Here is a 12341-nt window from a genome sequence, read left to right on the forward strand (position 1 = left end):
AAAATATTAGCTTTTAGCGGCAGTGCTGCCAACTATGCGATTTTTTCAGTTAAATGTTCTTTCTTAAATTTTAAATTTTTCTCGCAACATATATGTTTCCATTTTGAAAATTTCAATTTCATTGTGCTTGAAAATTTTAATTCTATTATGTGTTCCGTTTTGAAGCGAAACAACTTCAATTTCTAATATAAAATCGCAAGCGCACAACGACAAAAATCCAACTATTGTAAACTGAGCTCATAGATAATTTATCGTGAAGTGCACGAGAAATAACAACTACGTTTTTGTTTTGCCTCTAGCAGATCAGGGGCAGATAAAAATAGAATTTTATAGGGTAAAATTCGAGTTTTTTCCTTCAAATTATATTGAATGATTTCCTTCAAAAATCGGTATTGCAGTTTGATTTTAGAGTAATTAGATCCGGAGATATAATCAAAAGAAAATCAAGAGTTTTAGCGATTTGTCATGGACCGAGGGGTGATATATTGGCCTTAGATGAACAATTGCTCCAAAATTGGTTCAAATCTGTGAAGGTCGATTTCAAATTTTTATCTTTTTTTATCACTTCGCGCGGAATGGCCTATATTGATCATGCCACGTGAAGCAATAAAAAATGCAAAATTGTTTGACGGATTTGAACCAATATTGGTGAATATATGGCCAATATATAAAAACTTCAAATATTTGTGTCAATTGAACAACTCCTCGGTCCATGAGAGGACCCCCGTTTCGACAAATTGTCCAAAAACCTTGACCTTCTTTTGCTTATAATTGCGGTTTATTTACTTTAGAATCATCGCGGTTTTTTGAAGGAAATTGTTCTGTTCAAGGAATCTTTAATTTTTAGCGACAGTGTTGTCAATTATGCGATTTTTTCAGTTAGAAAAGAAAACTGTATTTTCCTCGCAATACATGTATTTTTATTTTGAAAATTAAAACTTATATATATGTATATATATATTATATATATATATATATATATATATATATATATATATATATATATATATATATATATATATATATATATATATATATATATATATATATATATATATATATATATATATATATATATATATATATATATATATATATATATATATATATATATATATATATATATATATATATATATATAAAAATATATATATATATATATATATATATATATATATATATATATATATATATATATATATATATATATATATATATATAGATAAATATATATATATGGAATCGGATGGATGTCAATCGGTGACATTTTATACAACAAAGTCTGTAGGGTATCAAAATTCGAGAATCATCATCACAAGGAATTTGGTTTTCGTAGTTTCTACATAATCATAAACTTCTAAAGTTCACTTAGGATCTATTTTTACCATTTTTGCCGACCTATTGAGTCAATTTGTCAACAGTTGTTACGGCATTTAATTAGACTGGAAGGTGAAGTATATTTTTCAATATTTAGAGCCATATTACTCAAGGGAGAGCAAGGAGTTGAAGGGAGAAAGTTTAGAAAAGCGTGGAAGGATCATATATGCAAGCTTAGAGCTCACCGGCGACTTAACTTTTTGTCTGCTACCGTAGGAGTCAGGGTCTTTTGGCATTAGAAAAGCGAATCACCTGAGTCTACGGCATGTCCGGACAAGCGTAAAGTAACTTGTTACTTCATGCTGTTGGAACCGAGGATCGTTCACTCAAACGTGGGTGGGATCCAAACAAGGTGACAAGGTCTTTTGTCAAACAAAAGATTTGAGGGTTTCAAAAATTGGTGGGTTTTCATAAAGAATTGTTATTTTCTAGTTTTAGATTACTACGGATCTGTCGGTTCCAGGAAGGCTCATATTAGGTCAAAAATGTACATATACATATGTACATTCCATATCGTAGCATGTTGGGTGGAAAAGTTCATGATATTTCGCGCGATGTGAAATTCTTGCATTCATAACTTCCTACTGTTCACTCAAGATCAGTATGGATACTCTGGCACTAGTACCGTATGGATCGATATGATATCTTCGTCAACTTTTTTCATACAATTGGTAGCAGAGTAGAATTCTTAGATATTCATATTACTACGTTGAATTTTCGTAGTTTTAGGCTAAATTTATGAATTTTAAAAGGATTGTTCTTTTAGCAATAGAACACAACAGTTGACTTATTTCCGGCATAGCAAATCCGTTTCCGAATAAATCGGAATAGTCCAGGTGTAGCGTAGAAAATCTTGAGATGATTTAGTTTATGTATGTACATAACCAATTTGTTTGCTGCTCTTGGGGCACTTCTAAATGTCAAACTATTACACATAAACCTCAAATAAAAAAGCACTATCATGTGCATACAGAGTGCAGGTTACTGAGCTTTGGAACAGTAACCATGTTGATCTTGCTACCAGTCATACACGACTGTGGTAACAAATGGTTACATGGGGTGAAGATATTCTTTTTCTTCTATTACACTTACATGTAGTTTTCCTTACAGGACATTCCATGTGAAGATTCCCTCTCGAGAGGAATGGTTGTCTGGCTTTATGGAAAGACAACAACAAACGCAAGTGGTCTGTTACACTGACGGTTCTCTGATGGAGGGACGTGCTGGTGCTGGTGTCTACTGTCGTGAAATGAAATTGGAACAATCTCACTCACTAGGTAGATACTGTACTATATTCTAAGCAGAAATTTTCGCGATTGTGTGCGGGGTACAATCGGCCCTTGTCGGGTAAAGTAATAAACTTCAGCTTCGATAGTCAGGCTGCAGTCAAGGCCCTTAGCTCACGGTTCAAGCTAGTGATCGCGTGCCGAACCCAAATCGAAGAACTGAGCATTGTCAACACTATCTACCATGGCTGGGTGCCCAGGCAATCCGGTATTACTGTAAATGAATGGGCTGACGAATTGGCCAGGGTAGGTTCAGCGAGTGACTTCGTTGGTCCTGCGTCCGTCTGCCAATTTCGACAAGTTGGATAAGAGAAAAAATATGGTTCTGGGCTTCGTCCGAGCACCGCAATTATAAGAGGAATCCACAAACGTGTCGCCAAACAAAAGCGTCATCTCCTACATGTTTCGAAGCTCCACTGCGGCATGCAGGGCTTTCACCGGCCACTGCGAACTCAATTATCACATGGCAACTACTCAGCGCGCTGAGTCTTTTTCTTATGATCTTTGTGAATCTGCGGATCCTCATATCATCTGATAAGCAACTTCCCAGCTGTAGCGCAATTGCCATTTCGAGTTTTCGACCGTCCTTACATATTTGGACGACTGAAACTCAGAGACATACTAAAGTTTCATATCCAAAGTGATAAAGAGCATTCGGCTTACTAGCAGGCGAGTTGAACTACTTGTGCGTTTAACTTACCTGCTGTTTGTATATATTCTGATTCCTGCAAATTTACAAACAATAGATTCTGGGATTTCATAAATTAGAAGTTAAAATTCATAGGTTTTTTTTGAATAAGTGACTGTCATAGTTATAGAATTCCATACAACGGCAAACATCTTTAGACCAACGTTTTGTAATTGTTACATGTAATTTATTTTGGAAGCATATAAGCTATGTCGAATGTATTCATGTTTTCCAGCAGTAACAGCATACGTTTATTGTAATGCGTTTTGTAGGGTGCTTGTGGCAAACACTTCTTCCACAAATATAACAGCTAACACTGGTTTTTGTGTCTGAAGATCTACGACAGAATGCACATCGTCTAATTTTCGTAGAGTCACTTATCTTAGTGGACGTTGGAGTATCTATGTCGCATTCCGCACAAATTACCAATTTTTTTTCTTGTCTGTGCTCTTCGCAAATCAATATTTTACACTCATGGCAGCTACTCAAGTGCAAATTGGTGCAGCAAACATCGCAGGCGGCTACTGGACTGTTTGTCGATCCGTACATCTTCTCATAGTTCTCGAGAAAAGTGTCCATTTTTCGTAGCACATCAGCATGCAGACTTTTTTCATTTCGCCTTTTCTTGACGTGCTCTAGAGCTAGCTGCTTAGATAACCAGTCCAAAAAAACTCGTTTTTTGCTTCTATCGTTACTGCGAAATGTTTGTTTAGCTTTACTGAAAACAATATACGCATCATGATTGGCGATGTCTAACAGATTATAAAAAATGGCAACTGTATAGCGGTTGCTCCGTCGCTTGCACGAATAACTTCCCGTGGATTTATCGAGCGTATCAACACCTCCCTTTAGTGAGTTGTATAAATGCACAACCTTTGGTTTTCCCTAAAAGCAACATCACCAAAAATTATAAATATTATTATTTTAAGCGTTTCAAAGGTAATACTTGTGGCTTCAGCAAATTCTCAATATTGTTCTTTATCATATCGCATGAGGGCATCGGTGAAGGGTCAGTCGATAAAAGAAGAACAGTTTTATTTCTTTTCTCTGTCCATGATACTAACATTTTCTTATCGTTGAACCCAAATTTCACCGTTCCGGGAGCGATTGATCTCTGCTTGAGAAATTCTTTGGGTATCTCTTTCTTGTTTGAACGTAATGTACCAATTGAGTAAAAACCATTCGCAAACAAATCATCTACCAACTGCACACTAGTAAAAAAGTTATCAAACGTAACTCGTCGTTTTGGTGGTCCGGTACTGTTAGCGAAAGGTTGAACCAACTGTGTTACTACCCGTTTGCCTTGATTTTTCTCTGGCTTTTTATCAATTTTACCTGAAAAACCAGCAACATTACACTTAGACAACTGTATCATAAATGATCAGATTTTCGGTCTAATTTATTTTCCGAGAAAACAATCAATAGTTATAATTTTTTATAGTGGGAAATATGTACACCAAAATATTGTAGAACTTGTACTACTCGATAAAATAAAGTTACCTGTGTAAATATCAAAGTTGCACAGCATTGAATTTTTTGGATCAACGGCGCACCACATTTTTATACCATATCGACATGGCTTGCCCTTCATATAGACTCGAAATCCACAACGGCCACGGAAAGCGATCATCCGTTCATCAACGGTAATATCTCGAGATGGTGTGTAAGCAGATAAAATATTGCTCCTGATTCGATCTGAAACTCTTCGAATGAGGCGTAATTTGTCAATCACCGGACTAGAACTCATGCCGCCAGTCGAAATCAAAGAGCCTTGCTGTGATGTACTCGCTATGGCGCTTGATGACGTAGCTTGCAGGATAGCCTTCGACTGGCTTTTCTCCAAAGAAGAATTCAAATCGCATGAATGTTTTTCAATTTTCATCGCACGACTGACAACAGATCGTTGTCGAACTTGAGAACCTCGGGCTGGTCGCCGCGACAAAGAATCGTCAAAACGTATATATTTATATATCTGCTCAAACCTTCACGCGTAAAATAAATTATAAGATGAAAAAATTATGTTGAAATTGGAATACGGAATGTTTCCTTAGTTATAATCTCACCTACGCCGTCCCATAACGGCAGAATAAAAAAGGCGTCTCGTGACTTCGTCCGTTGACCACATTTCCTTGATATGGGTCTTGCCATCATGATTCTTTCCCGCAGCAATCACAATAGCGATCCATGCAAGTAACTCATCATGGGTTATTGCAGCGAAACTCGGATCGTACGACCCTTCAGCATTTGTATACATGCAGATATCTGCCACAATTGAATCGTCGAAAAAAAGCCGAAACGCGTCCTTTGGAGTCTTGACAGCGGAAAAGTCGATACTGAAACTGCACTCAAAATCATCGTCACAAACAACCATATTCTTTGGTGGATACTTGTCCCATTTCACCGTACCACACTTCGACATGTACGTATCGGAATCTTCTCCAAAGTCTTCCATATCACTGGAAAAAAGCTCTTCTTCTGTTCCATCATACGGAATATCGTCCTCTAAGTACACTGTATCTGGATCCGGTATACTAGAGCAGTCAGAAACCTCACTTTCAGTTCCACTCATTTTCGTTTGAATGTTTCGACAAACTGTACTAACAAATAATCTATCTTATTTCCCTTTTTCCTATTTATGTACTCATCCTATGCGCAAACATGTCATCACATGATTTCAGCCATATAGCATTCGGCGTTTTTTACACACACACAAATGAAGCTTGTACACACCCCCTCATACATTTAGACGAACGTGCACCGCTGGTGGGAGGGCTGTTCTAAGCCTTCTGTTCGAAAGTGTCAAACAGTGCACACCATCGCACCGGTGCACATAAATCGAAAACCTAGTAATAGTTCAGATTTGTAATAGTAAATGTATAAACTATCTACTAAAAAATGACTTAAAAAACCACAAAAGCTTACGCGATCGAAAACTATCTTTCTATGAATTCTATTGATTTCTGGTTTTTTGTTTGGTCGCCCTCGTGTGCAATCATACAGCAATGCATAATAATTATTCGTAAACATTCATTAATTTTTCAGTTCTGGTTTATGAAAATCGAAAAAATGTTTTGGAAATGTTGGGGATCAAACAAGTTGTTATAGCAAGGAAATAAGGTATCAAAATCATTTGATACCACCCACAACCCAACTCTACAGCACCGTATCATAACGTCCGAAGGAAAGTGCAAAACAGTGCCCTAGGCATTATGATGCACAAGTATGTAGAAACCTACAACTACGATAAATCAATTACTCATAAAAATCCGAGAATTTTAGTTTGTAGGAAATCAAACTATGATTTGAAAAATGTCATCAAATGTCCACATTTGAGGACCGTATGAGTGAAAGAATCTCGTTTTTGTATAAATATATGAACCTGAAAAGATGATATAACAGAAAAGTATACAGATCATTCCGCGTGAAGTGGTCAAGGCACATGTAGTCGACATTCATGATTTGAACCAATTTCGTGATATTGTTCATCTAGGGCCAATAGATAAAAATCAATTTTTGTGTCGTTGAACCACCCCTCGGTCCAATGAAACAGGCCCCACCAAAAACCTGATTTTCTTCTAATTATATAAGAAATCAATCTGCGAGATGTTTCTTGAAGGAAATTGATAAAGGGATCTAGAAAAAATATTAGTTAGCGACAGTGCTGCCAATTATGCAATTTCTCCAGTTAAAAATTTAAATCGCATTTTTTCACAATGCGCATGTTTTGATTTTTTAAATTTTTATGCCATTTTGCTCCTCAGATATTTTTACATAAAAAATAAACATAACCTCAACATAATTTGATGTGATCCCGAGGTACACCATTTTCAAGCAAAACATTCCCAATTTCTCAATCAAAATTGCAGGCGAATAGCGACAAAAAACAACTTAAGTATACTAAGTTTACACAGTATTTACCGTGATGAAAAACTGCGTTTTTGGTTTACTTCCAGCAGAACAAGGTCCATTTTTATGACCATTTGCAGATTTTTTCAAAATTGACCAATAAATTTCACTCAAAATATTATATCTCGGGAACAAATCTAACTATATAGAAGTTATAAGTGCGTAAAAATATCTCAGTAAAAAGATGGCATTGTAATTTTCAAAATATAAATGCAAGAATCTATAGAAAATGCATTTTTTCATTTCTAACCTCATTGCATTGTTGCATAATTGGCAACACTGCCACTAACAACTTATATATTGTCTAAATTCCTTGAACAATTTCCTTCAAAAAACAGCTCGCGGTTTGATTCTAAAATAAATAGTATCGTAGTTATGAGCAAAAGAAAATCAAAGGTTTTGAGTAATTTGTTGAAACGGGGGGTTCTTCCGTGGACCGAGGGGTTGTTCAATTGACAAATTTTTTTGGATTTTTTATATGTTGGCCATATATTCATCAATATTGGTTCAAATCCGTGAAGGTCCATTTCAATTTTGTATTTTTTATTGCTTCACGCGGAATGATCAATATAAATTGTTTTAGGTTAACCCGGAACAGTGTTCCGGTGGCCAAGATTAGTCCAATTCATATCCTTTGTGAAGGATCAATGGAACATAGTCATATGAAGCACTATTCAAACAAATCATACTTAAATTTAAGAGATGTTTCTTCAAAACTCCTCCGTCACTCCACTGGGGTACCGGATATACCCCACGGGAATTCGGAATAATTCCGGAATCGACCAGCGGATTTCAACGATAATTGGTACACAGAAACTGGAATAAATTCCAGATCTTTTAAGACTGGTTCCATCGAAATCGGTCCAAAATTGACAAAATTAGAGCAAAATTAAAGTGAAATTTTCGGAAAAATTTTAGCTTGGTACTGTAAAGGTTAAAATCAAAACTATAATTTTGGATCGAATCATTAAAAGCTGTATATGGTTACTAATGGGGTTTTCGATTGATTGACACCGGTGTAGTGGAGTGCACTGAAACTGCACCGTTTTTGCACTTTCTAGCAGAAGTGCAGAAAACTGTTCAATTGACACTTCTGCTAGAAAGTGCAAAACCAGTACAATCCACTACACCGGTGTCAATCAAGCGTAAATCCTATAAGTGTCGATTTTCTGAATGATATGGTATCTAATCATCTCCTGAGATGCAAAATGTCGTGTGGTATGCTTGAATATTGTGCATAGCGCCGAACATAATTATTTGTTTGGGGCTTTATAGTTATAACCAGAGTTTGATTCGTCCACTTCGTGTGATAATCGGAGAAGGCTGAAAATTTGCATGGATGAATGGGTGATTTGTTCGTTTGACGTTTTCAGCTGCGTCACTGAATATAGAAAATGAATGCAGCTTAATATGATCAATTTTTATTCAATGAATTTGAATCTTTGTAACTCTGGCTATAACACCCCATATATATATAAGTCGCTGTCAAACTCCATATGTTGGTATAGGGTTGTCAGGCGGCTGGTTTCAAATCAATTGATATTCTATATACCTATGCGGTGGTACACGTTGATAATGAAATAAATATATTTACAGCATTTGATTTACACATTACTATGCAACATACATGTTTGACATGCGAAGCGTGAAACTTTTTAACTTCAACCTTAACAAATGTAACGAGTTTGTGCAACCTAGAAGGCTCAGCATAAGTACCACAGACGGACGTTCTTCTGCGACGCTACTCTTATCGATGTTTTTCCCACAGGGTCCAATACTCAGCGGATTGCATCTCTGCTAGGCGAGACACGGTTCGTTCGAAGGCAAACAATTCTTCTTCACCGGTGAAAATATTCGAACTTGCGTCCATCGAGTCTTTGGTGATTTTCAGGTCGTCCATCAGCATTCGATTCTCGTCGGAGGTGTGCATGTCATCCGGTGCTTCGTTGGAGAATAGTTGCTTGTACGGGACGTCCGAGGAGACCACTAGCTGAAAGCGGAAACGAAGAAAATGTTTAGCAAACATCTGCTCTATTTATTTGGGGGAAAAGGTTAATCTGATCCACTGAGCTATATTTTTCTTTGGTGGGAAACAATTTAGGTATTTTTTCTCCATTAAGGAGAACATTGCTAGAGAAAATTTTCAATAGGACGTAAGTAACAATGAGAGATTCTCTTTGGGGTCTTTCTCTTCTGTTCATTACTCGGCCATTTCAACATTTACTACTAAACTCTTTGCATAATATTCTAGTAAAAACCGTCGCCTTTCGATATGTACTGGAAAATTAGTGCAAAGTGTTGTAATGACGTCGTAATAAACGAAAGAGAAAGTAAACAAAGAGAGGCTCTCAATGTTACTTACCCTATTGAAAATTTTCTCTAGATTGTTTAAAGCTGTATTAGCGCGTGAAGAGCACAAAACGTATAACGAAATTAGTTACAAAATTTGCGTTTCGACTTCGTCTGAATCCGAGACCTAGTGAGAAAACTAAGCTAGCGCCGGATTGACGCTAAGCTGGTGTCGTATTCTGATGAGTTGGAACGCAAATTGCACAACTAATTTAGTTACTCTTGGGGTTTTCCATTGATTGACACCGGTGTAGTGGAGTGCACTGAAACTGCACCGTTTTTGCACTTTCTAGCAGAAGTGCAGAAAACTGGGTATGTTCCATTGACACTTCTGCTAGAAAGTACAAAACCAGTGCAATCCACTACACCGGTGTCAATCAATCGAAAATCCCATCTGATATTAAATCGCAGATTGATACAATAAAAACCCGATTTTCAGCCCTCGATTGCGTCATGTTTTTGGCCTGATTTTGTCAGCCTAGTGCATTCGATCAAATTTTAAATCTACAAGGTATTGAGACTTATTCAATCATATTGGAGTGATCATAGATTGAATGGTTCAACCATGAATTACGATAGTTTTTTTGAGAAGTTTGTTTGACAATTCAGCAGGTGTCAACAAATTTGTTTTGCTCTGATCCTACGAGTAGAAAAGCATGACCCACGAATATCTTTCCTTAGTCTGAATCGTTTGATGTTGGATAGAATCAACAATTTTTCCGAACATCGCCCACCAGAATAAAATCGGAAAAGATTAACAAGAAATTAGTTGAACAGAAGCGTTTCATGGAATGTCTAATTCTTGCGTATGGCAGCAAATGATAAAAAACCATGAGAATGTGACAAATCTTGCTGAGATCATCGCTTAATTGTTTACAAAACAGCACCCAGTTCGGTTATCTGAGATAGGTATATCATTCGAGTCTTTTGCTACTGCGTGCTTTTATTTGCTTCCCCGGTGTTAATTGAAACGAACGAAACAAACTGGAGTGCCTTATCAAAAACACGCTACCTCGATATGCTAATTCCCAATTAATTTGAAAACTCACCCGAACGCGACTGTCGTACAGCGTGTCGATAAGCGTGATGAATCGTCTAGTTTGCGATTTGAGCTTCAAATTTAGCTGCGGAATATCCCTTATCAGTACGGTGTGAAAAAATTGCGATATTTGGAGGTAATCCGATGCTCCGAGAGGCTGTCATTGCGAAAAGTTTCACGTTTTTTATTTGTTCTTGGAATTCTTAAAAATATAGTTTTAATTACCCTATCACAGAGTTCTTCAAACGTGCTGTCCAACACTTGCCCACACGTTTTGGCAAAGGATATGTTGCGTCCGAAGTGTGTAAACGTCTTGGGTCGTATCATGTCATTCTCCTGTGAGCACAATACCTTGAATATTTTGTTCATAGCACCATCAGCGTCTGTTTGTGTTTTCCTAAAACGAATAAATAGTGTGAGAATGGACTTTCTTATTTGAAAATTTTACGATAATCATACACAAAATAATGCGCTCCTTCGCCTTTCAGTGTCGCCGTTCGATAGTCAACCCCACTATCCAACGTGGCAATACTGCAATGATTTTTGAGCACCCCGATGAACGGCACAAAGTTACTTCGCTGCAGGCCATTTTTGTAGAGGTCGTCGGGGGCTCGATTACTCGTTGCTACCACGATAACGCCGCTATCAAATAAGTACGTGAACAGTCGCTTTAGGATCATCGCATCCGCAATGTCGGTGACCTGCCCACATTAAAAACAGAAGGTGAAATCAGTCGTAAACATTTGACCTTTGTTTACAAAAGCGACGAAACTACGCCGAATCAAAACATGCAGGGTCGATTGGCTTACCTGGAATTCGTCAAAACAAATCAACCAGGAATCTTCGCTGATAAGCTCGGCAACGGGCTTGATAGGATCGAATGGTTGCGGCTTGGTACTGCTGACATCACGGACCTGTTTCGATTTAATCTCGTGAATCTTCGAGTGGACATCTGTCATGAACGAATTGAAGTGGACTCGTCGCTTCCGATTTATCTGTTGAAGGAAATACCACCGTTCAAGTTCAAATCACACACTCGCACGCACACTCTCTATATCAGCTGATTATTTACATGCTCGTTTCACCATGCCACCCATTACCACCCACCACACTTACCGTACAGCAATCGTAGAACATATCCATCAGCATGGTTTTTCCGCCACCCACACTACCGTAGATGTACAAACCCTTGGGAGCTTTAACCTTTTTCGCGCTTTTCAAACCAAACCACTTTCCCAGCCCCGTGCTCGGTTTCGGAGGACTGTAACTCTGAATGCTATCGTACACAAGCTGCAAGGCCTCGGCAATTCTCCGCTGGTGTGGGTCAGGTTGAATTTCAGAGCGTGCAATTTTATCTTCCAAATGTTCGACTGGAGAACGGCCCGTCGCTACAGTGGCTGCTGCAAGTTGCTGCTGGCTGCAGTAGGACCGACCCTGGAGCACACTAGCCACTGCACAGGTGCACTGTTTTAGTCCACTCGCGGTGCCTCTCGTCAGGAACAGCATTTTCTGCGAACGGTGGGTGATCTTCGAAAGCCAGCAACACTAACTGGGTCAAGTTTGAGCATATTATGTAAGGAAAAAGGTTGGAAGCAAACTGGTACTCGCAAATGATGACGGAAGAAACTAACACACCAAATAGAAGGTAGTGGGCAGGCACGAGGATGAAACGTCAATGAAAACGCGTGAGTCAGGC

The 12341-nt window shown here is 37.8% G+C and overlaps 1 protein-coding gene across 1 annotated transcript; it reads right to left on the minus strand.

Moving 5' to 3' along the window:
• Positions 1–8812: 8812 nt before the first annotated feature.
• On the minus strand, positions 8813–12341 carry LOC131678529 (putative ATPase N2B). Its single transcript, XM_058958736.1, has 6 exons — positions 11762–12341; positions 11455–11640; positions 11105–11346; positions 10871–11042; positions 10656–10802; positions 8813–9247 (listed from the first exon to the last, which is right to left on the minus strand). Exons 1-6 carry the CDS (start codon positions 12149–12151, stop codon positions 9005–9007), a joined length of 1380 nt encoding a protein of 459 aa, XP_058814719.1. The 5' UTR covers positions 12152–12341; the 3' UTR covers positions 8813–9004.

The sequence above is a fragment of the Topomyia yanbarensis genome, chromosome 2 (assembly GCF_030247195.1).
Source record: "Topomyia yanbarensis strain Yona2022 chromosome 2, ASM3024719v1, whole genome shotgun sequence".
In the NCBI taxonomy this organism is placed as follows: domain Eukaryota; kingdom Metazoa; phylum Arthropoda; class Insecta; order Diptera; family Culicidae; genus Topomyia; species Topomyia yanbarensis.

Bases quoted from the DNA above. Each gene is read 5' to 3' on its own strand.
- LOC131678529 (XM_058958736.1), bottom strand. From the start codon at position 12,151: ATGCTGTTCCTGACGAGAGGCACCGCGAGTGGACTAAAACAGTGCACC. The intron at 11,641-11,761 runs GTAAGTGTGGTG...TTCCTTCAACAG, and splicing joins TGTTCTACGATTGCTGTACG to ATAAATCGGAAGCGACGAGT. The intron at 9,248-10,655 runs GTGAGTTTTCAA...TTCCGCTTTCAG, and splicing joins TGTACGACAGTCGCGTTCGG to CTAGTGGTCTCCTCGGACGT.